Below are 25,676 nucleotides of genomic sequence, written 5' to 3'. Positions count from 1 at the left end.
GCTTTTGTTGAGTAGAGGGCCGTGTGTGCTGTCAAGGCTGTTTTGCTGTGGCATTTCATTTCACTCCATCAAACTTTTCACATCCAATCACAACCTTTTCAATCATCAAAATCATCTTCATTGATTGTACTGTTTACTACTGGTCACAGTGTTCTGTTTACCTATGCATGCATGTCACTGAAGTGTGTTTACTGTATGAGAATGAGTGTCAATGAATGAATCAACTGCTCAAGTAATAATCCATAATGAAACCAATCATGCATGAAGCAGTGATTGGTTAGCGTGCAGTAATACAGAATGTTGGTTGTAGAAATGCTACTAATACGCAGAAGCAAATGCCGTTCTCTCCCTCTTTAGGCGAATCACGAGTAGTGGAATGATCCACGAATCATTAACTTGACTTTCCTAGATGACTTAATATGAAAGTAGAAAACTTGTGTATTTGAGGGGTTTCATTCTAAAACACTTTATGTCCACCATGCCAAAATGTTGCCTGGTGTTTGCAGTGCTTTATTCCCAAAATACAAATTAATATATTCTGTAAAGTATTTTATGACCAAAGAGAGCTTAAGAGAGCAAATAACAATTCAAATATGTGTATGATCACTTTGACAATGTGCACCTCGAAAACAAATGGTGGATGTCTCTTCATTTGGAATGAAACTCGTCATTTATACTTGCAATTGATTTAGGAGTCAATCCTGGCTTTATCTGGCTTTACCCTTATTCTGTCCTAATAAATCCTTTTTCTATTCGTCTCGCCTAAATCATCTTTTCCCTCACCTCTCCAGGCGAGCAAGATGAGTCTGTGTGTAAGATCTACCTAACTAAGCTGAAGGACCTGCGTCTGAGGTTGGAGGCCTGTGAGAATCGGACCGCCACACGCCTCCGCCAGCCGGTGGATAAAGAGCCACTCAAAGCCTGTGCACTGAAGACTGCAGAACAGATGGTAATGACTGAAATTTCAAAATGTATATGTAATTATGAGGACAAGGCAAAAAGACGAAATTAAAATGTAATGGATATCAAACACATATGCTTTAATTACACATTAAATGTTAGAAAGCGTGGTACTGTACATCTGAAGAGTGCACATGACACTTGACACATGGTAATGTAAGGCATGATTTGTGCTTGGTTGGGAAATACATATCTTCTCATTTGTTGATTTACCTCACTGCTATAATTGTTAATTGCAATATTATTTAGTATGAGACATGCAAGTAAAATTCAGGTTAGATTCACAGGGCATACCAAAGTCTTCCAATAACCGTATTATAATGTACCCTCGAAGACCCTTACTGTACAATTTGCCCTCTATAATTGCTTTCTCTGTCACATGCCATAAACCTGAAACCTAAATACTTTGTTTGTGTCTTTGTACTTTTGGTGGTATCACTTGCGTAATCTACTAATTCTCTCTCCCCTTTTCTTGAAAACAGAAAGTGCAGTCAGAGTTGGAAGGATTGAAAAAAGAACTGAACAGCATGGCTGAGAAGACAGAAGAGGTTCTGGCCTCTCCTGAACAGTCCAACACTGCTCCGATGCTGCGCTCTGAGTTGGATGTTACCCTGAAGAAGATGGATCATGTCTACAGTCTGTCCTCTGTTTACCTGGACAAGTAAGTTACCATGACTATGGATTATTTGGACTATTACCTTGATTTCAAGATTCACCTCATTCAGAATCATTAGTATTTTTTAGAGGGATCTTTTGTTCTATTGAACAGCGATTTTGCTAACCATTTAACTAATTCACGTCACTGTACACTCAAAATTGTGTTTACAAATGTTACTTTAATTTTAAATAAAAAAGGGTAAGTATAATTGTTATAACACCCAAACCATCCTCAGGTTTCTAACAGGATCCTTAATGCAAACTAGAATAGAATATTCATTAGTCCTTACACAATATATCTTCTGCCTTCAGGCTGAAGACCATTGATGTAGTGATTCGCAGCACCAAAGATGCAGAAGACACACTGAAGAATTACGAGACCCATCTATGCGATGTCAACAAGGTGCCCACAGATGAAAAGGAAGTGGAGAATTATCGCAACCAGCTAAAGGTATTTCCTCTTGGAAAAGGAAACATATTCTTATTCTTTATCTGTGCATGGTTTTATGCATAGGAAAATTGGTGGACACTTTTATCCAAACCTGTACATTGAAGGCAGAAGTTTTAAGCGCAAGTGGATGTTGAACAATTTTAGATGGTCTAACTATTAGCACTTTGTGATTTCCAAAAATGTAAAGTGCATTATAAATCAAATGTATTATATTATCTGCCTTGTTAATGACACTGTTCTTACTCTAAATCCTTTTCTTTTTCTATTTCTGTCTCCAACAGAAAATGCGCAGTGAGGCAGAGGCCGACCAGGCCATATTTGACCGCTTGCAGGACGAACTCAAGAAGGCGACAACCGTCAATGACCAGATGACACGGGTGCACAGTGAACGAGACGCAGAGTTGGACCACTACCGCCACCTTGTCAGCAGTCTCCTGGAGCGCTGGCAGGCAGTGTTCGGCCAGATCGACCTGAGACAGCGGGAGTTGGACCTGCTGGGGCGCCAGATGCACTCCTACCGTGAAAGCTATGACTGGCTCATCTGTTGGCTCACTGAGGCCAAGCAGAGGCAGGAGGAGATCCAGGCCGTTCCCATTGGTGATAGCAAGGCTCTCAAGGAGCAGCTGGCACAGGAGAAGGTACTGGACAACTAGAGAATAGGCTGTTGGTATAAAGAAGTAAAGTCATCACAATTATTGCTGGCTGTTAAAGATGACATTTTGTTTAGATTTGTTTAAAACACAAAATTTCACCCTTAGTTTCACCTGTAGTTATTTTTTCATAAGAAATTATTTTGTGTTGTCATAGATAGTGGGGATTTTCTTGTGAATAATTGCAACCAGGAGAGGGAGCTCTTTGTCACTTTTGTATCTACAGTAAACTTTGCATATAATGGATTATGCACTTTCCTTAATTGATAGTTTGTTGTCCTGTATTAATACAGAAACTCCTAGAAGAGATTGAGAAAAACAAAGACAAGGTTGAAGATTGCCAGAAATATACAAAGGCATATATTGATGCAGTCAAGGTATGTACATAAATCATCATATCTGAAAACAACGTTTTCTCATAAATCATATTTGTTTTAATTCACTTTTCATGTTTTATTTTTCCACAGGATTATGAGCTCCAGGTTGTGACTTACAAAGCACTCCAGGATCCCATAGCATCTCCTATGAAGAAAGCTAAAATTGAGTCTGCATCTGACAATATCATTCAGGAAGTAGGTTTACAGACTTGCGTTTTTCATCAGATACCTTTATCTAACAGCAGAAATATGTCCTAATGACAGAAAACCTGGAAACTCTGATGCTGATTAAAGTTGTTAATGAAGTTTGCTATAAGAGAAGCTTACATGTACTACTGTTAACTTTGGAAAAATGCATATCTTTCAGTATGTAACTCTGAGAACCCGATACAGTGAGCTGACGACTCTGACCAGCCAGTACATCAAGTTCATCACAGAGACACAGCGCCGCCTGGAGGATGAAGAGGTAAATTGCGCACATTAAACAGAATGCGAGTTGCAGCCGCCTTCTGTAACATAAAACATTACTAACTAAATTAAATCCTCTACAAAAAACGCTTACCTATTAAAATGATTGTATGGGAAATAATTTGTCTTTTTCTATGAAACTACAGAATGATGGCACTCAAAATTCAAAGATTCTGAATCCAATGAATTTAAGAATGCTAATTAAATCTGCAGTGTAGTATGCAAAGTGTTAAGTACACATTTTGTTAATGTAGAGCAAATAGTAAATATTTTGTAGTGCTAGTGTTGCAGCTCATCTGCCCTCAACACTACCTGTCTCTCATTTCCCCCACACTGTCTATTCTGTCACAACATAATGTGCCTCTGAATTAGAAAGCCTTTAAGTACATTTAATGCTGATTTGGCACTGGCATTAGACCCTCTTGGTTATATTTTTCCAGATGCTTGCAATACAGTTTTTTTTAATGTTATTTATTCCTTTACCCATACTCACACTGGTGGTTGAGATGCTTCAGGCTGGCTTCTCGCACCCTCAGAATTATTCTGTTTCAAATGAATGCTTTATTTACCCCCTTCCCTTTCTTTTCTAACCTTGTATTTTGTTTGCTTTTTTATTTTTTATTGCTTGCCAGTGCTTTGTCATGATGAATAGTAATCATGTTTGGGCACTTAAGAGGTGAATTAACCCCAAAGCACCAGGTATTTAAAAGAAACATGCCCTCTTTACCCTCTTTCACTTCCTGTTTTAACATCACACCCATGTCTATCTGTCACTCATGTGTGTGGTCTTTGGACAAGTACATACTGTCATCATTTTTGTCTCTGTGCTTTTTACTTTGGATGTAATAAATTCTGCATTCACAGTACTGACAGTATGGAGCCAAACATCAAACAGTATGCAGCCATCATCATACTTAGGGAGCTCACCATGTCACAATCTTATTTAAGATTAATACGCATCATCTCTTTATGTTTAACTTGTCTGCTTCTCACACTTGGAGCAACGTGATATTGGATTTAAAATAATAATAATGATGTCATCTTAATCCAAGGTCATTTTGCGGATCACGATACATGAATATCATGCTGTTTTTGCTGCATCACTATGCTAATCCATGGTGAAGGTTTTCCAGATTGGTGTGCTTGCAAAGCAAAACTATTAATCTGAATTGCTGCAAACTAATGCCATACAAATTATTTGATATAAATATTTTTAATGATTGGTTATTTTATGATTGTTGTTTTGCCAAATCACTTAAAGCTTACCCACTATGCATAATACACTTTGCATGTTGCTAATTATTACGCCTCAGTCTCTCTGTTTTTTCACTCTTAAACACTATCTTTATGTTTAGTTATTTTTGAGGGTTCAGGGTCCATCCAAAAATGTGCCACATAATTTCAATATCAAATGATAAGGGTATGACAGACCTTTTTACACAGAGCAACTCTATGAAAACGTTTAGAATTTCAATCAGCAACATCAATCAGGAAAGATACCTCAGTTGCATGAAGCCATTAAAAACCCTAAGTCTACTGTTGTGTTGTGTTGTGACGTAACGTTTCATTCTGTATGCCATACATTGAATAAACATGACAAGCATTTCCCAATACAGTATTTATTTCTGTTGTTAAAACAAATGTTTATTTGTTGAAGTATGATTACCTGTAAGCATAACATTATTCTCATGTATATACATGTATATGTACCTACATGTTTTATAACTAATCAAACATTGAATATTTATTTTATAATCTAACATATAATCTAACATAATCTAACATTTTCCTTTATCTCCTCTACTCCCTCGTTGCTTCTACTAATACAGAAAGCTTCTGAAAAACTAAAGGAAGAGGAGAGGAGAAAGATGGCAGAGATGCAGGCCGAGTTAGAAAAACAAAAGCAGTTAGCTGATGCCCATGCTAAAGCTGTGGCCAAAGCAGAGCAAGAAGCCCAGACACTAAAACTCAAAATGGAAGAGGAGGTTAACAGGCGGCAAGACGTGGCTGTGGATGCTGAGAAGCAGAAGCAGAACATACAACTAGAGTTGCACCAGCTGAAGAGTCTCTCAGAGCAGGAAATCAATTCCAAGAATCAACAGGTAGAAGAGGCCCTCTACAGCCGCACCAAGATAGAGGAAGAGATCCACATCATCAGAATTCAGTTAGAGACCACAATAAAGCAGAAGGCCACTGCCGAGGTTGAGCTGAAGCAACTGAGAGACAAGGCTGATGATGCTGAAAAGCTCAGGAAAGGCGCTCAGGAGGAGGCGGAGAGGCTCCGCAAGCAGGTCGCTGAAGAGACTCAGAAGAAGCGAAATGCAGAAGAGGAGCTTAAGCGCAAATCGGATGCCGAGAAAGAGGCTGCCAAGCAAAAGCAGAAAGCCTTGGATGACCTGCAGGGATTCAAAATGCAAGCGGAAGAGGCAGAGAGGCGCATGAAACAGGCTGAGGAGGAGAAAGACAGGCAGATCAAGGTGGTTGAGGAGGTAGCACAGAAGAGTGCTGCCACCGAGCTGCAAAGTAAAAGAACAATATTTAATGAAAAGGCAACTGAGCTGGAGGCATCGCTGAAGAGAGAGCAAGGTACCGTTCTGCTGCTGCAAGAGGAGGCAGGGCGACTCAAGAAGCAACAGGATGAGGCCAACAGAGCCAGAGAGCAGGCAGAGAAGGAGCTTGAGACATGGAGACAGAAAGCCAATGAGGCGCTCCGCTTGAGGCTTCAAGCAGAGGAAGAAGCCCACAAGAAGAGCCAGGCTCAGGAGGAGGCAGAGAGGCAGAAGGTGGAGGCTGAGCGAGATGCCAAGAAAAGGGCTAAGGCTGAAGAAGCTGCCCTTAAACAAAAGGATAATGCAGAAAAAGAGCTGGAAAAGCAGAGGAAAATGGCAGAAAAAACAGCCCAGCAAAAGCTGTCTGCAGAGCAAGAATGTATCCGTCTCAAGGCCGACTTTGAGCACGCCGAACAACAGAGGTCCCTGTTGGATGGTGAGCTCCAGCGTCTGAAAAATGAGGTGAACGCTGCAGAGAACCAGAGGAAACAGCTGGAAGAGGAGCTTGCTAAAGTCCGACGTGAAATGGATGAGCTTCTTCAGTTAAAGGTGAAAGCTGAGAAGGACACAATGTCTACTACGGAAAAAAGCAAGCAGCTCCTTGAAACTGAGGTGTTAAAAATGAAGCAACTCGCCGAAGAGGCGACCAGGCTCAGATCAGTAGCAGAGGAGGCTAAAAAGCAAAGGCAAATGGCTGAGGAAGAGGCAGCTCGGCAAAGAGCTGAAGCTGAGAAGATACTCAAGGAAAAACTAGCTGCCATCAATGAGGCAACTCGCCTGAAGACTGAAGCTGAGATTGCCCTAAAAGATAAAGAGGCAGAAAATGAAAGGCTCAAAAGGAAGGCTGAGGAGGAGGCTTATCAGAGAAAGATTCTGGAGGACCAAGCAGCACAGCATAAACAAGATATAGAGCAGAAAATCGCACAACTAAAGAACACCTCTGACTCTGAATTGAAGAGGCAGAAAACTATTGTGGAGGAAACGCTTAAGCACAGGAAGGTGGTTGAAGAGGAGATACGTATCATCAAACTCAGCTTTGAGAAAGCATCGAAAGGTAAGCTGGATCTGGAGCTGGAGCTCAACCAGCTGAAGGGCATTGCAGAGGAAACCCAGCAGAGCAAACTCAAAGCAGAGGAAGAGGCGGACAAACTGAAAAAGCTTGCTTTAGAGGAAGAGAAGAAAAGGAAAGAAGCTGAGGAGAAAGTCAAGAGGATCACCGCCGCCGAGGAGGAGGCTGCTCGTCAATGTAAAGCTGCTCAGGAGGAAGTTGAACGTCTCAAGAAGAAAGCTTCCGAGACCAATAAGCAGAAGGAGAAGGCTGACAAACAGGCAGAGAAACAGATCCTTCTGGCCAAAGAGGCAGCGCAAAAATGCAGTGCTGCTGAGCAGAAAGCACAAGAGGTTCTCAGCAAGAAGAAGGAGGACGGTCTTGCTCAGGACAAGCTCAAAGAGGAATTTGAAAATGCCAAGAAACTTGCACAAGCTGCGGAGAAAGCCAAAGAGAAAGCAGAGAAAGAGGCTGCCTTGCTCCGTCAAAAAGCTGAGGAGGCTGAAAAGCAGAAGAAATCTGCGGAGGAGGAAGCTGCCAAACAAGCCAAAGCTCAGAAGGATGCAGAGAGGCTGAGGAAGGAGGCAGAGGAGGAGGCCTCCAAGCGAGCGAAAGCTGAGGCAGCGGCTCTAGAACAAAAGAAGGCAGCAGATACAGAGATGAGCAAGCACAAGAAACTAGCAGAACAAACCCTTAAACAGAAGTCTCAGGTGGAGATGGAGCTGTCGAAGGTTAAACTGCAACTGGAGGACACCGATAAGCAGAAATCTGTTTTGGACGACGAGCTGCAGCGACTGAAGGGTGAAGTCAATGATGCCTGCAAGCAAAAAGCTCAAGTTGAAGATGAGCTCTCTAAAGTCAAGATTCAGATGGAGGAGCTGGTGAAGCTCAAGCTGAAAATTGAGGACGAAAACAAGCGCCTCATGAAGAAAGACAAAGACAAAACAAAGAAAGTCCTTGCAGAGGAAGCTGAAAAAATGAAGAGCCTTGCTGAGGATGCGGCCAGACTAAGCGTGGAAGCTCAGGAAGCAGCACGACAGAGAAAGATAGCTGAAGCTGATCTGGCAGAACAGAGGGCGCTTGCAGAGAAAATGTTAAAGGAGAAAATGCAAGCCATCCAAGAGGCTAGTAAGCTGAAAGCTGAGGCGGAGGAACTCCAGAAAGAAAAGAACCAGGCACAGGAGAAGGCTAAGAAACTATTGGAAGACAAACAACAGATGCAGCAGCGCCTCAGTGCAGAGACAGAAGAATTCCAGAAGTCACTGGAGGCTGAGCGCAAGAGGCAACTTGAGGCTTCTGCTGAGGCAGAGAGGCTAAAACTGAGGGTGACAGAGCTCAGTGATGCTCAGACAAAGGCAGAGGAGGAGGCTAGAAAGTTCAAGAAACAAGCAGAAGACATCAGAGCCCGCCTGCAGGAGACAGAGAAAGACACGGTAGACAAGACTGTTGTGATGAAATTGGAGACACAGAGACTGCAGAGCACCAAAGAAGCTGATGATTTACGCAAAGCAATTGCTGAGCTTGAAAAGGAGAAGGAGAAGCTGAAAAAAGAGGCAACAGAGCTTCAGAATAAGTCTAAAGAGGTATTGTGTAACTGTTTAAATGAACAATAATGTTTTACAAGTACTAACTTTTCATAGTGGTCCATTTCTAACTATAATGTAAGTTGCAGAGACTGATAATAACATGTTCAGCAACTTACATGAAAACCCAAAACATTAGTATTATTATTACTAAATCTTATTGTACTTGTTGTTATGTATTTTTATTTTTATTACGCCTACATAATTAGGTGACAATGTTATTGCCATTTAACTAATATTCTTTTCTGCTGTCCCTATCAGATGGAAAACGCCATGGGGGTGCAAATTGAGCAGGAGAAGACCATCCTGCAACAGACTTTCATCACAGAAAAGGATGCATTGCTGAAAAGAGAGAAGGTCATTGAGGAAGAGAAGAAGAGGCTTGAGAAACAGTTTGAGGATGAAGTGAAGAAGGCCAAGGCGCTCAAAGATGAACAAGAGCGTCAGAGGAAACAAATGGAGGAGGAGAAGAAGAAACTCCAAGTAAGCATGGACGCTGCTCTGAAAAAGCAAAAGGATGCTGAAGCGGAGATGAAGAACAAGCAAAAGGAAATGGAGGAACTTGAAAGGAAAAGGCTTGAGCAAGAAAGGCTTCTGGCAGAGGAAAACAAACAGCTCAGGGAGAAACTTCAGAAACTTGAGGTCGCTCCACAAGCAGCTGCAGCCCAAAACAAGGAAATGGAAGTCCAGACTGAAACGGTTACTGGAGATCAGTTAGTTACAATGACAAAGGTAGTTACTACAAAGAAGGTTTTCAATGGCTCTGTTGAACTGGATGGTGTGAGGAAAAATGGAGAACCGGAATTAGCATTCCATGGAATTAGGGAGAAGGTTCCTGCAGAAAGGCTCCATGACATCGGTATCCTGACCAAGAAAGAATATGACAAGCTGAAAAAAGGTAAAGCCACTGTGGAAGACCTGGGAAAGATGGACAAAGTGAAATCATGTCTCCAGGGCCAGAACTGTGTGGGAGGCGTATTGACCCCATCAAAAGAGAAAATGAGCATCTATCAGGCAATGAAAGAACAGAAAATTACTCCTGACACTGCTACAATGCTACTGGAGGCCCAAGCAGCATCCGGTTTCATTGTTGATCCAATCAAAAATCAAATGCTCTCTGTTGACGAGGCTGTTAAGGAAGAACTAATTGGCCCTGAGCTCCATAACAAAATGCTTTCTGCAGAGAGAGCAGCCACTGGCTTCAAAGATCCCTACACTGGAGCCAAAATATCTGTGTTTGAGGCTATGAAAAAGGGACTTATTGAGAAGGACCAGGCCACCAAACTACTTGATGTGCAGCTTGCAACTGGTGGAATTATTGACCCTGTTAATAGTCATAGAGTACCCCTTCAGACAGCCTATAAGCAGGGTCAGTTTGATGCGGACATGAACAAGAAGCTAACTGACCCCAGTGATGACTGCAAATTATTCATTGACCCTAGCACTCAAGAGCAAATCACTTACAGGCAGTTACTGGAGAGATGCACCAAGGATGCAGAGAGTGGCTTACTCATCTTACCAGTAACAGAGAAAGCTGCCCAAAGTGGGAGATCATTCACAGATGAGGAGACTAAAGAGATATTCAATAAAGCAAATCTCAGTGTACTTTTTGGAAGGTTCAAAGGCAAAACAGTCACCATTTGGGAAGTGATTAATTCTGAGTATTTTACAGAAGAGCAGAGGAGGGATTTGATTCGCCAATACAAGACGGGCAAAATCACAGTGGAAAAAGTCATCAAGATTGTAATTACGGTTGTGGAAGATAAAGAGAAGAAAAATGAAAATATGTTCGATGGCCTGAGAACTCCAGTCTCTGCCAGTGAACTCCTAGATTCCAAGATCATAAACAAAGACTTGTTCAACAAGTTGAGCAATGGCAAGGTAACAGCTAAAGAAATAGCTGAGATGGACGCTGTTAAGAATGCACTAAAAGGAACACACAGCATTGCTGGTGTGCTGAATGAATCCTCCAAGGAGAAAATGCCATTCTATCAAGCTATGAAGAAGGAGATTATCTCACCAGAGACTGCAGTAAATCTCCTTGAAGCTCAGGCAGCGACTGGGTTTATAATTGACCCTGTTAAAAATGATAAAGTCACAGTTGATGAGGCTGTTAAATCAGGTCTTGTTGGCCCAGAGCTGCATGAAAGACTTCTGTCTGCAGAGAGAGCTGTCAACGGCTACAAAGACCCATACACTGGAAAAACTGTATCTCTATTCGAAGCAATGAGCAAAGGCCTTATAAAGAAAGATAATGGCATACGTCTGCTTGAAGCACAACTCTCAACTGGGGGAATAATTGACCCCATTAAAAGTTATCGCATCCCACATGAAGTTGCCTGTAAACGTGGCTATTTTGATGACGAAATGAGCAAGACTTTGAACAAGAACACTGACGAAACAAAGGTCTTCTATGATCCTAACACACAGGAGGGTGCATCTTATTCGCAGCTTTTAAAGAAATGTGTCACAGACAAAGAGACTAGTCTCCCGTTGCTCCCTCTCTCAACAAAGGCTTTAAAGTCGAAAGAAGACACTCAAATTACGGAGGTCAAGACCAAAGAGGCTTTGAACCAGGCAACCATGGAGTTAGATTTTGGTCCTTTCAAGGGAAGAAAAGTAACTATCTGGGAGATCATACACTCTGAGTACATCACTGAGGTGCAAAGAATAGAAATAATACGACAGTACCAAATGAGACAGGTGACAATAGAAAAGCTAATAACTATTGTGATGACAATGGTTGAAGAAAAGGAAGACAAAACAAAACAAATAAAAGAAAAGGCCTGTTTTGAAGGCCTCAGGGCACCCGTCACTGCCAGCTCATTGCTTGATTCCAACATCATTGATAAGGCAACCTTTGATCAACTCCAACAGGGCAAAAAGAAACCTAAGGAAATAAGTGACACTGACATGGTTCGGAAGTATTTGCAGGGCACAGATTCCATTGCAGGAATCTCCCTGGAAGAGCCAAAGGAGAAACTAAGCATATATCAAGCAATGAAGAAGAACATCCTGCAACATAAGACTGGTCTCGCTCTACTGGAGGCCCAAGCAGCAACTGGTTTCATAATTGATCCAATCAAAAATCAAAAATATATTGTGGATGATGCTGTAAAAGTAGGAGTCGTTGGCCCAGAGCTTCACGAGAAACTTCTCTCAGCTGAAAAGGCAGTGACTGGATACAAAGATCCATACACAAGCAACAACATTTCCCTCTTACAGGCCATGAAGAAAGAGCTAGTGCTGCGAGAACATGCGATTCCGCTTCTGGAGGCTCAGTTTTCCACAGGAGGGATAATTGATCCAGTTAGCAGCCATCGTGTTCCCAGTGATGTGGCCATCCAGCGGGGCTACTTCAGCAAGCAAATGGCCAAGTCCTTCAATGAACCCTCAGGAGATGTTAAAGGCTTCACTGATCCCAACACAAATGAAATTGTTACTTATAAGCAGTTGTTGGAGAAGTGTGTAAAAGATCCAAACTCTGGTCTGTGCTACCTGCCACTGACAAAGGTTGAAGAAGCCCCTGCCGCCACAATTGAAAAGTCCTATAAGTACACAGAAGCACAGGCTCAGACAGACCTAGCCAACACTCAGGTTGATATCCCTCATGAGAGATTCGCAGGAAAGAGTGTCAACCTATTTGATGTCTTGAACTCAGATTTACTTCCTGGGGAGGAAAAGCTTAGGCTTATGGAGCAGTATCGCTCAGGAAAAATCTCAAAGGAGAGAATGGTTTTTATCATAATTGAAATCATTGAACACAGAGAGACAGTAAAGACAGAGCAACAAGGCATGTCATGTGATGTAATAAGAAGAAGAGTTACCATTGAGGAGCTTTACAGTGCCAGAATTATTGACTTGCAAACATACAACCTACTGAAGCAAGAAAAGATGACTATTCGTGAGGTTATGGAAATGCCATCAGTGAAAAAGTATCTCTTTGGTACTGGTTGTATTGCTGGAATTATGTCAGTCAATCCCCCAAAGCTCAGCATTTATCAGGCTATGAAGAGAGGGCTTATTAAGCCTGAGATTGCATTGAATCTGCTTGAGGCCCAAGCTGCCACTGGATTTATCATTGACCCTGTGAAAGATGAACTTCTAACAGTTGATGAGGCTGTGCGCAAAGGTCTTGTAGGCCCTGAGATCCATGATAAACTCCTATCAGCTGAGAGAGCGGTTACAGGCTACAGGGATCCATACAGTGGAAAAGTGATATCTATCTTCCAGGCAATGAAAAAAGACCTTATTCCAGAGGACTATGCCCTGAGGCTCTTGGAGGCCCAAGAAGCCACTGGGGGATTAATGGATCCTGAATACTTCTTCCACCTCCCCACAGACGTATCCTTGCAGCGTGGATACATCAACAAGGAGACACATGACAGAATATCTGATCCTAATGGGGATGTGCAGGGTTACACTGATCCAACAACAGATGAGAAACACAACTACGCCCAGCTCCTGAAAAGATGCAAAGTCGATAAAGAGAGCGGGCTGCGTCTGCTTTCACTGGCAGATAGAAGCCTTCTCTTCAAGGGTCTCAGAAAGCAAATCACTGTGGATGAGCTTCTTCGGTCTGGGATTATTGACCAAAAGACATATAATGAACTCACTGAGGGTCTCATTACAGTAGAGGAGGTAAGCAGAGCTGTGAAGAAGTACCTTGAGGGCACCAGCTGCATTGCTGGAGTGTATGTAGAATCTAGCAAAGATCGCCTCTCCATCTACCAAGCAATGAAGAAGAATATGATCAGACCAGGAACTGCGTTTGAACTTCTTGAGGCTCAAGCAGCCACCGGATATGTCATTGACCCCATCAAGAACTTGAAGCTGAATGTCAATGAAGCTGTCAAGATGGCAATTGTTGGCCCCGAGTTCAAAGACAAGCTCCTCTCTGCTGAGCGTGCAGTAACAGGCTACAGGGATCCCTATTCTGGCAAGATTATCTCCTTATTCCAGGCCATGAAAAAGGGTCTCATTCTAAAAGATCATGGTGTTCGCCTGTTGGAGGCTCAGATTGCTACTGGTGGAATAATTGACCCAGAGGAGAGCCATCGCCTGCCAGTGGAAAAAGCATATGAACGTGGCCTCTTTGACGAAGAAATGAACGAAATCCTCACTGACCCGTCCGACGACACTAAAGGTTTCTTTGATCCCAACACTGAAGAAAACCTGACATACTTGCAGCTCATGGAGAGATGCATGATAGACCCAGAGACTGGACTCGCTCTACTACTGCTAAAAGAAAAGAAGCGCGAGAGGAAGACATCATCAAAGTCATCCGTGCGAAAACGCAGGGTAGTCATTGTCGACCCAGAGACGGGTAAAGAAATGTCAGTTTATGAAGCTTATCGCAAAGGACTTATCGATCACCAGACTTATCTAGAGCTTGCTGAGCAGGAGTGTGAGTGGGAAGAAATTACAATCACCTCATCTGATGGCGTTGTGAAATCCATGATCATTGATAGGAGGTCAGGTCGGCAATATGACATTGACGATGCTATCTCAAAGGGACTCATTGACAAGTCTGCACTTGATCAATACAGGGCAGGGACCCTGTCCATAACAGAGTTTGCAGACATGCTGTCTGGAAACACGAGTGGCAGCAGATCCCGGTCATCCTCCTTTGGGTCCTCCTCATCTTACCCCATGAGTCCAGTTCCTGCTCTGAAAACGCCAGCAACAACATGGAATGACCCAACTGAGGAGACCGGCCCTGTGGCTGGAATCCTGGACACAGACACACTGGAGAAAGTGACTGTTACAGAGGCCATGCACAGAAACCTTGTGGACAATATTACAGGTCAAAGGTTACTAGAGGCCCAGGCCTGTACGGGAGGCATCCTCGACCCAAATACTGGGGAAAAGTTCTCAGTTGCAGATGCAATGAACAAAGGACTGGTGGATAAGATTATGGTCGACCGTATCAATCTAGCCCAGAAAGCCTACAATGGATTTGAGGATCCTAGAACTAAAACCAAAATGTCAGCAGCCCAAGCCCTCAAGAAAGGCTGGCTGTACTATGAGGCTGGACAACGGTTCCTAGAAGTCCAGTATCTCACTGGTGGGTTGATTGAACCAGATGTTACCACCAGAGTACCCATAGATGATGCTGTAAAGAAGGGCACCTTAGATGCACGTACCGCACAAAAGCTACGAGACGTCAGTGCATATTCTAAATACCTCACATGCCCTAAAACCAAGCTCAAAATCTCTTACAAGGATGCTATGGAGAGAAGCATGGTTGAAGAAGGTACTGGACTGCGACTACTGGAAGCGTCATCTCAGTCAAGCAAAGGACTATACAGTCCATATAGCGTTAGTGGGTCAGGTTCGGGTGCCGGGTCACGCTCCGGGTCAAGGACTGGCTCTAGGTCAGGTTCAAGGCGAGGTAGCTTTGATGCCACAGGATCCAGTTTTACAACGACCTTCTCTTCCACCTCCTCGTATGGATCACCAAGTTACACCCGCCGATACTGATAGCTTCAGTTACAAGGACGAAATGTTTTCCTGAGAAGATATTTAACAGAAGACAACCACAGTGCCCATGATTCTCAAATGATTAATATTCTGCTCTGCATGTGGTTGCTAAGGGACCTTTAAAAGAACAGTTCTTTTACAGGCTTAAAATGTTATATTTCATTTTCATGTCCAAATTATGTTGACAACATCTTAGCAGAATTACCGCACTTTCTACAGTTGCATACAGAAAAGCTGCATTGCCTTTTTTGAAGTTACACTATCTATGACAAAGTATCAAGTGATAAAGTATATCATATATTTTATATTTTTCAAGTTTAATATCATTAGGACTGTAGTGTTGTATAATTACAAGAGTTATTTTGTCCAGTATATTTTTTCTGCTATATTATAACCGGAAAAGTGTTCATTTCAATTTATTTTTTATTTTTGTCAAGAACCAAATTGGGTTTAAAACCAAGCTGAGAAATGTCTGTAAATGTGTGTATTTACAATTAGTAAAGTGGACTAGAGTTTATATCCAGTATAATGATCAAGGCCACTCTGCAGAGCAGAATTAAAGCAGAATAATCTTGTTACAATTATTAACACTGGGGCGTGATGCAAGAATGCCAAGCTTCAAGATCTTTTCTCCATTCCTGCTACACTGCCACATTCTACCAATGTCTTGTCCAAATCCATCCCTGCTTCTCTTTCACAAGCAAAATCAGCCTCTCCTGGGTCCTGGGAATTGCCTACAAGCTAAGCCTCACAGCCAAATAGCCACTCTTCAATCCCTGCTTCTCTTTCACAAGACTTGGAGAAATAACAATGCAAAATAAGTCTCTCCTGGGTCCTAGGAATTGCCTACAAGCTAAGCCTCACAGCCAAACAGTCACTCTTCAATTCATTTTGTTAAGCACCTTTGTAAATGGACAAGAGCCTCACATGACTGCACATCAAAACGCAGACATTCTCAAACAAATAGGAGCAATATAGCATAGATCATGTTGACCATTAGGACCATAAACAGCATCTGACGGCTCTTGACTGATGATCCAAACTCTAGACCACCACATAAAAGCCATTACCTGACTGGAAACCTCAACATTGTAAGTACGCTACATTGAAAGTTAAATTTGTAAATGTTTAAATTGCAAAATTGTACGGTCTACATTTTGTTTATTTTCATTATTTTGTCATTATTGTATTGTATTGTACTCTTCCACATGTTGAATTTCTGATGTTTTCTAGATGTTGTAAGTCTTGTGACTAATGTGTAATTGCTTTCCTTGGCATTGTGCTTTGTACATTTTTCAGATACTTCCCTCAAGCCATTTCCTGTCCAACTCATTAGCCTGATGTCTTCCTGAGGTCCACCGGATGCACCCGGACTGTGCTCTTACTGCTCCAGTCTGCACAGCAAAATCCTGAGTATTAGTTTAACTCTTTGAGTGTAAAAAAGGACCCGTATGATTAACCTTTTACACTGTAGGAGTTAAATGAATGCTCAGGACTTAGCTGTATAGATTGTAATCAACCAGACCTAAAATGTATGGTCTGGTTCCATAAAGTGACATGATTATTAGATGTTACACTGTTTGCATTACGTTTGATGCCTATGGACCATTCTGGACTTTATGACTCATCTTAAACTAATTCAAAATACGGTTAGCCTTATTAAACCTTGCTTTTGTGCCTGCATAGCACTCTATAACACGTTTGTGTGATATATATAGAATATTAAGAGGGAGGCTAAGCTGTAATTTGATTGATGCATGACAGGAAGAACACTACTCAATATTCCTGACTGAAATGAAAACTGGTGAGACCTTTTTCACAGGCAAGCTGTATGGCACAATATAACCTCAAAACAATAACCATCCTCGATCAGTGTCATAACATACAGAGGCAAAAATGTATGGACTGAATTATCAATAACTGTTGCTTTTAATGAATAATCCAGCTATTTTGGCATAGGAAATCTTCAGACAATTCATGTAATGTGTTATATTTCCCGTAAACTGCTGCTTAGATGAAGCATTATTGTTGAAAGTCATGGATTCACATTTCTTTGAGAAAGATCTTTAAGCTTTGCCACTTATTTCCACCAGACCCAGTGTGTGTAATTCCCACCATGTTGAATTGTTTTGATGTTAATTTTCCTTTGTAAAGCATCACATTGTATGGATTTCCACCTTATTTTCATATCATATATTTTGCCTTGCATGTTTTACTAATATTAAGAAGATGCAATATAAAATAGTTTTAATCCATTACAGTTTCTCTTTTCTGTTTTAACATTTTAGCGGGTGTGAAGGATTCTTTTTTGTGAATTGGGTTAAAAGGCCTTGTTTAAAATGGTGTATTTATAGTTAAATGGTGATAAGAAATTTTAAATGTAACACCTTACATAATGTAAATAAACTTGGAAATGAGATACCCAACCAACTCTTATGTAATATATTATGATTTCACAAGTGGACACAAACTATGCATTATGTTACATGCAGTGAATCTGATTATTTTGATGGTACAATTGATATTAATGGATAGATAGATGCACACAATATGTTTTACAGCCCTGGTCACTCAAACATCTTTAGTATCCCCAATGCCATTTTTTACGGAAGGAAAAGGCACTACTTGATGTATATATGTATTGAATTTCTTTCTTGAAAATAGATAATAATAAAAAAACATACTATTGTACTATTGTGTGGGCTAATTCCTTGTGAACCTGTCTTATGTAAGGTTAGATATTTATTTAATGAACCAACTGGAAACGAAACCATGAACATAATTCTGAACCATGATAACCTGCACAATATCTAAGTAACTGTAGGACACTTCGGTAAGTGCTGGCAGTTTTGTGCTGACATTATCACGGCTAAACATGCAACCTTGAAAGAGAATACATAACTACAGGAAGGCTATTATGAGATACTGTCCACACAGGTCCCACACCGGTGAAGGCATATTTGGTCGACTGGCCGGTAAGGTGAAGTGACCCAACTAGTGACCATGGAGGTTGTGTGTTGTATTGTGTCTGTTTCCATACTCTTAAGGTCAACAAGCCAAAAGCTGGACAGTGAAGAAGTAGGCACACTAACAGAAGACAACAAACGCAGAAGGACTATGGCTCTATGGAGGGCGAGAGCTGCCATATTTAAAAAATAAATAAAGTAATAAGTGAAATAAACAAATACATGTAGAAATAAAGGTGCATGTTAATATGAAAATAAACAAATATGCATAGAAATAGAAAAATAAATAAACATGTGTATTTATGTGTGACACATTACTTGTTTTATATTCATTTATTTCTAAATGTATTTATTCATCTATTTCCCTTTTTATTTATCTATCTATTTGTATTTCTAACTTATAATTTTTTTATCCCACACTTTTGTAACCCTTATTTTTCACCCGGTGCCCGGTGCCAAGTGATCCTGGGCACTACACTCCCCTCCCCAGCCTAGGGAGGCCAGGGCCGAGCTCAGGCCTCCTTCAATGCATGAGAGCCAACTGACCTTCTTGTTACCTGACGGGGGAGTTTCCCTGGTTGGACATAGTGTGTGGAAGGAACACGTTATTCCAACCAGTTCCCTTCCCCTCCATCAGGCGCCCCGGCTGCCATGGGGGAGGCGTTATAGTGACCAGGATTCCTACATGTTTTTGTGAGGGTATTAACTACCCTGAGAGACACGGGGAGAACATGCAAACTCCACACAGAGTGGGCCCTTTCGCCAGCCAAATCGGCGCAACAAAGGTGGTCGTAGCCCCAGGCACCACAAAGAGCTACGTTCGTATCACGTTAGCCACATGTTAGTATCATGTATATCATGTCAGTATCATGTTAGTATCATGGTCAGTATCACCATAATACTAATAATGTTAGTATCATGGCATGATACTAACATGATACTACCATTATGTAATAATATATACTAATATGTTGATATTATAAGCAGCAAGCTATATATGCTTAGATTATTTGGATTTATATAGGACTAATTTGCGTGACTGTAAAAACAAAACGGAAGCAGGGAGGAGGCGTCACATCCGCTTTATCCTCTGATCATTTTCAGAGCTTCCGTGCTCCAGACTGTATGACGGAAGCTTTTGGAAATTGTGGGAGCCAACAGTCTGGCTCGCGAGACTACTATGGTACTGACTATGGGAACTGACTATTGTACTGACTATGGTGCTGACTATGTTAATGACTATGGTGCTGACTGCTGACTATGGTGCTGACTATGTTAATGACTATGGTGCTGACTATGTTAATGACTATGGTACTGCTGACTAAACTATGGCACTGACTTTGGGAACTGACTATTTTACTGACTATTTTACTGACTATGGTACTGACTATGGTGCTGACTATGTTAATGACTATGGTGCTGACTATGTTAATGACTATGACTACTTGTTGTACTTGCTGTACAAAGGTTTACCATCTGAGATGCTCACCTATAAATTAATATGAAATGAATAAATGGAGCTCTTGGACTTGTTCTGAGTGTGTCTCCATATTCCCACATCATGATATTGATGATGATGGCTTGGTTGAGGATATAAAATGCAAGTTTAGGTTAACAACTGATTCAAATCTTATGCATTTTAATCCCTTTGATTTAAGCCTACATAGCGACTCTAAAGTTATGGGGTCTCTTGATCCTGATTCAAATTTCTTTAGCTCTTTAACTATCTATCCTGTGACTACTTTAGTACTGGTCACTTTCATAGTCTACTACTTGATATTCCAAAGCCCCAACCAAAGCTATTTTCTACTTTTTATTTAAACATCGGTAGTTTCTCAAATTATGAGACACTTAATCATTTTTTGTCTTTGTTAAATCATGAATTTTCAGTCTTAGCATTTTCTGAAACTTGGTTGACTGATAGGTTGACATCTCTTTTTGATATCCCAAATTATAATGCTATACACCATTGTAGAATGGCAAGATCTGGTGGAGGTGTATCTATATACCTGCACAATGAATATCAATTCAAACATAGAGATGATCTTGCTCTAAACTCTGAGTGTTATGATGTTGAATCGCTGTTCCTTGAAATACCCTCTTGTGACATTTTTAATGGAAAATGTTTTGTCATAGGTTGCATTTATAGGCCCCCAGACTCAAACCGTGAACATTTCAATGCTAGTCTCGCTTGTGTCTTGGACAAAATTAACCGAGAAGGTAAAGTATGTTTCCTCTTGGGTGACTATAACATCAATCTATTTAACAGTGAGTCCTCTTCACTCACAGCAGAATTTTTGAATACTCTGTATGCAAATTCCATTAATTACTAAACCTACTCGAGTGACTGCCTCATCTGCAACCCTTATTGACAACATATTTACCAACTCTCTCAATAATGTATGGAAATCTGGTGTCTTTCACTCTGATATATCTGATCATTATCCTGTATTTCACTTCACATCAATAACCTCAGCTAACCATCAGGAGACTGACAAAGTTATACGGTTTAGAGTGTTTAACAAAAGAAACATTGACCGGTTTGAGGAGCTGATTGATGACATCCTCTGGGATGATTTATACACTCATGATGATGCTGAACAAGCATATCAGTCATTTTTAAAGTCTTTTAACTGTATTCAACAGGTGCTTTCCTCTTGTTAGCAAGCAAGCAAATAAGGTCAGTGCATTCCGAAAACCTTGGTTTACACCAGATCTCAATAAATCTTTGAAAGCTAAGAATAGGTTGTATAAGAAATATATTGGTAATCCAACCCCAATTAATATAGCAAATTATAAGAAATATCGTAATAAATACAATCATCTTATTAGAATTGCTAAGAAAAAGTACTTTTCAGACAAGTTCAATGAGGCTTCAAATAACATCAAAAGCATGTGGGGAGTCATCAACCAGCTTCTAAATAGGAAAAAGGCTTCAGCCACTCTTCCATGCCAATTTAGCGATTAAAATAGAGTTTACTCTGATCCATCTGACATTGCATGTGCTTTTAACAATTATTTTGTCAATATTGGTTCCGTTCTATCAGAGAAGATAAGTCCTATGGCCGGGTCTCCATCTGAGTTTCTGACAGATTGCCATCCTTCTGTTCAGACCTTCAAGCCTCCTACTGAGAAGGAAATCATAGATATAATTATGTGTCTGAAAGATTCAGCTGCTGGTCATGATGAGGTCAGGTCTAACCTAATCATCAAAACTAGTCATTCAATTATTAAGCCTTTGACCCACATATTCACCAAATCATTAGAAACTGGAATAATACCCAAGGACCTTAAAATTGCTAAAGTAGTTCCTGTTTACAAATCTGGAGACCGTAGTGTATTTAGCAACTACCGCCCTATTTCTGTTCTCCCATGTTTCTCCAAGATTCTGGAGAAGTTGGTCTATAACAGAATGATGGAACATCTGCAGGAGTGTAACATTCTGTATGAACACCAATATGGATTTAGGAAAAAACATTCTACAGAAATGGCCATACTTCATACTGCATTCAATAATAATGAATATGCTTTGGGAATTTTTCTTGACTTATCCAAAGCATTCGACACTGTTAATTATGACACCTTACTTCAGCTGGAATGGATTTGCTGGAATCACTCATACATGGTTTTACAATTATATTCATAACCGACAACAATTTGTTATCATTAATGGAAGGTCATCAGATAGTGCCACTTTAACATGTGGGGTCCCACAGGGATCTATACTAGGCCCACTCTTATTCCTTATTTATATCAATGACTTGGCTTCAGCTTTGTCCTCCTTGTTTCCTGTACTTTTTGGAGATGATACAAATGTATTTATTTCACATCCTGATTTTTCTGTTCTTATGGCAAAAGCTGATCACGATTTAGAAAATATTTCAAAATGGTTCAAATTAAACAAATTATCTGTCAATATAAAAAAATCTAATTTTATTATATTTACATCAAAAAATAAAAAATATTGTAAATCTAACACCTTTCTGTCTATAGGAGATAACCCAATCACTCAGGTTTCATCAACAACTTTCCTTGGAGTAATTATCCATAAAAGACTAAGCTGGAAAAGCCACATTAGCCATGTCTGTAAAAAAATATCTAAATCTGTCGCATTATTGGCAAATTCCGTAGTTGTGTTCATCATAAGTGTAAACTTTATTATAGTTTAATGTATCCGTATCTTATATATTGCAATATCATTTGGGGAGCTACTATCCTTCATATCTAAACAAACTCCATATGTTGCAAAAAAGATTCTGCAGGATTGCTACATGTAGTGATTGGTCTGCTCATTCTGCCCCACTTTTCAAACAACTTAAATGGATTTATGCCTGATTCAAACTTACTTTATACAGAATAGATTTTAAGATTTTATTGTTAACTTTTAAAGCTCTTAATGGCCTGGCACCACAATATTTAACTGACCTGCTACAACCCCATGTGCCTGTCCGCCGCCTAAGGTCCTCCGATGCAGCCCTACTAGATCTTCCCATGTCTAGGTTGGTGACCAAGGGTGATCGGGCCTTTGCCGTCAGGGCCCCTACACTCTGGAACAGCCTCCCATTGGACCTCAGGGTTGCTAGTTCCATCACCATTTTTAAATCGAAATTAAAGACTCATTTTTATAGAAAGGCTTTCTTAACCTCCTAAACAGCAGACATTTGGTGCATCTATACTCACTGACACTGTTATGTGTTATTTTTTATTGTTGTAATTATCTATGATCTTCGATGCACTGTTTGATTTTATGTTGTTAAGCACTTTGTAACATTGTTTAAAAAGGTGCTATATAAATAAAGTTTATTATTATTATTTATACATAGTAACTAAGTTAACTAAGGCTACTAGGTGTAAACATTTACTTTCTACAACATCAATATGTTAGTCTTTTAATGTACTGTATAGTTCAAAGCCATCTGCAACAGTGCAGCTGCATCTGATGTCCCTTTCCACACACCTTCTCGGAGGAAATGACACTCAGACATGTCACTGGGGTGGGACTTGAACCTGTGCCTTTCTGCTTACCAGGTAGCCACTCTACCCATTCAGCTATGGCTGTCTCTTTGGTCACAGGTTCAAGTCTTCATTACAAGGACCCCCAAATTGATATATATATATGGCCGTGGACACCCATGTCAAAAGATGTAGTGCCAGGACCCCCCATAAGAAAGATTTATATATATATTACTTGGAGGGGAAAGAAAGAGTGTTCCAAATTTGGCAAGATGTTGGGTACACCTTGATACATTGTCAAAACCTGGACTTGAACTTGCAACCTCCCGTAACATCGGCAGGCACCATTACTGAGTGAGCCACTGAGCTTTTGCTTAACCCATGAAGATCGAAGACAACAAGCGTTAGGATTTAGAAAACATTTTTTTAATTGGCTAGAACAGCCAAATAGAATAGATTCATCACAAAAAAGACAGAGGATTTTTTCCATAAACATTGAAACATCTAAGCTAAACTAAATCATTTTAACTGCATATTTATTTTGATATGTATTTTGTTGCAGTAATTAAGGAAGTGAAGGGACAGTGGAAGTTACAGTGGTTGTTCTTTAATCTGAAGCATGTTTTAAACACCACACTTAAAAGCACTAAAGAAACATGTGGAAATGTGTGGAGGTGCCATAGGCAAGCGAGTTCTGACGTGGATACCTAGGCGACCTTGTAAAAGGCCAAAGCAGGTTCAAGTCCCGCCTAGGCACTGACGTGGATACCTAGGCGACCTTGTAAAAGGCCAAAGCAGGTTCAAGTCCCGCCTAGGCACTGAAGCACATACTCATCGATGTACTCTGTTACCCCTGGTTTACGGGGATGCAGTACAGTGGGGCCGGGGAGCGGTTTAGCTCCCCGGTGTTTCCACACAGTAAAACTAGGTGGTTATGGCAAAAGAAATCACACCTATCTGAAATTTTATGTAACCAAGGTAACAATGACAATTAGGTGAGGGCACTTCCTGAACTGCACTCCTCCCACCTCACTGGGTGCATCCACACATGAGCGTATGCTGACGGCAAACGCTACGCTTACGCTACGCTAGCCCCGTACACACCCATGTTAAGTTAGAAACCGGAAGTTCCGGTCCGGTTTTTCCTATAACATGGGTGTGTACGGGGCTAGCGTAGCGTTTGCCGTCAGCATACGCTCATGTGTGGATGTACCTACTGTTTGATGTGTGTGCTGCTGCCCTGTTGACTGCTGAGCGCTGAGCGCTGAGCGCTGACTGCTCTGCTGACTGCTGACTGCTGACTGCTGAGCTTTTCTATAACTAAGCTTGTTTATTCACATTCACATTCACATTCACATTCACATTCACATTCACATTACTAGAGCCTGTTACACGGAGGCCTTGAAGAATGGGTACAGCGGTTTGTTGAAAACTAAACGGACGGTTATTGTTAAGTCAAGACTCAGAAAGGGAGCCTTGACCTAATGCTGAGAGCCTAGTGCCAATCCTCTTCCTACTGGCAATCCTCTTCCTACTGGCAATCCTCTTCCTACTGGCAATCCTACATTTCCCAAAATGCACCAGCAAAATGGCCGCTCATTACCTGATGGGAAGCACCTGAAAAGGAGTGGAGGTGCTCAATCATTATACAAACACACTTCAGAGAGAAGGAACTCCAAGTTCTACCAAAGAAGTTCAGCCCAAAGATGCCAATGGTTGGTGAACTGGTTTTATTTACTTTGTTTTGCAATACTGCTTATGTGTTTGAAAATGTGTTCATGTTTAACTGGTTAAGTTAAATTAAGGAACACATTGCAGCATTGTTGAAGGAACACATTGCAGCATTGTCCTCTTTTTGTGTTTGGAAAGAAAAGTATGAAATACGAAATGATAATACAAAGTTAAAAAGGTTAAAATTCTGTTTATGATTTAAAACTACTAAAATGTAGACAATTCATGAAATTACCATGTTATGGTTTATTTGAGTTAAGACTACTAAAATGTGGAATTCATGAATTTGCCATGTTTAACAAATGCTTAAAATGCTAAGTGAAAAATAGCCGATCTACAAGCTTGTGGGTCTACTATTTTTCCTAAAATGTGTCTTTATTCCATTTAAAGGACTTAAGATGGTTATTCATTTTAAATGTTTAATTCGTTTAACATGTTTAATTCAAACGATTTACTTTAATAACTTGTTTAAGACATTGATTGGTTAAAGACACTTTTTGTTTGGTCTAAGGGCTTTAATTGTTTTAAAGCATTTATTGTTTTAAAACATTTATTATTTGAAAACCCTAAGTTGTTTAATAAATACCCTAATTTGTTGTAAAACGGCAATGTTGTTAAACCTTGTTTTCTCTCTGTCTTTTAAGGTTTACAACCTGACTATGATTGACCAATCAATGAAAAGAAGCCAACCAAAATGAAATGTAAGAGTTGGAAAAAATAAAGGAGTTGATTGAGTTTAAGACTGAGTTGTGTCCTTGTCTTGGGTTTGGAGCTGAACTGTGAAAGAACTTGACAGTTAT

The 25,676-nt window shown here is 40.6% G+C and overlaps 1 protein-coding gene across 16 annotated transcripts in view; it reads left to right on the top strand.

Moving 5' to 3' along the window:
* pleca (plectin a) overlaps nt 1-17,917 on the top strand; it is a 129,009-nt gene extending 111,092 nt beyond the window's left edge. For all 16 annotated transcript variants that reach the window (XM_084079852.1, XM_084079844.1, XM_084079846.1 and 13 more), the window contains 10 exons: nt 792-949; nt 1,443-1,621; nt 1,930-2,068; nt 2,350-2,706; nt 3,012-3,095; nt 3,186-3,290; nt 3,463-3,561; nt 5,393-8,743; nt 9,005-16,317; nt 16,526-17,917. In XM_084079852.1, coding sequence (XP_083935978.1) covers nt 792-949; nt 1,443-1,621; nt 1,930-2,068; nt 2,350-2,706; nt 3,012-3,095; nt 3,186-3,290; nt 3,463-3,561; nt 5,393-8,743; nt 9,005-15,226 — 10,694 coding nt within the window. In that variant the 3' untranslated portion in view covers nt 15,227-16,317; nt 16,526-17,917. The remainder of the gene's footprint in view (nt 1-791; nt 950-1,442; nt 1,622-1,929; nt 2,069-2,349; nt 2,707-3,011; nt 3,096-3,185; nt 3,291-3,462; nt 3,562-5,392; nt 8,744-9,004; nt 16,318-16,525) is intronic.
* Nucleotides 17,918-25,676: the final 7,759 nt, after the last annotated feature.

The sequence above is a fragment of the Gymnoscopelus microlampas genome (genome assembly GCF_963454915.1).
Source record: "Gymnoscopelus microlampas genome assembly, chromosome: 15".
NCBI classification, from domain to species: Eukaryota; Metazoa; Chordata; class Actinopteri; order Myctophiformes; family Myctophidae; genus Gymnoscopelus; species Gymnoscopelus microlampas.
The sequence above is the reverse complement of the archived record's forward strand: the minus strand, read 5'-3'. Positions and strand labels throughout refer to the sequence as shown.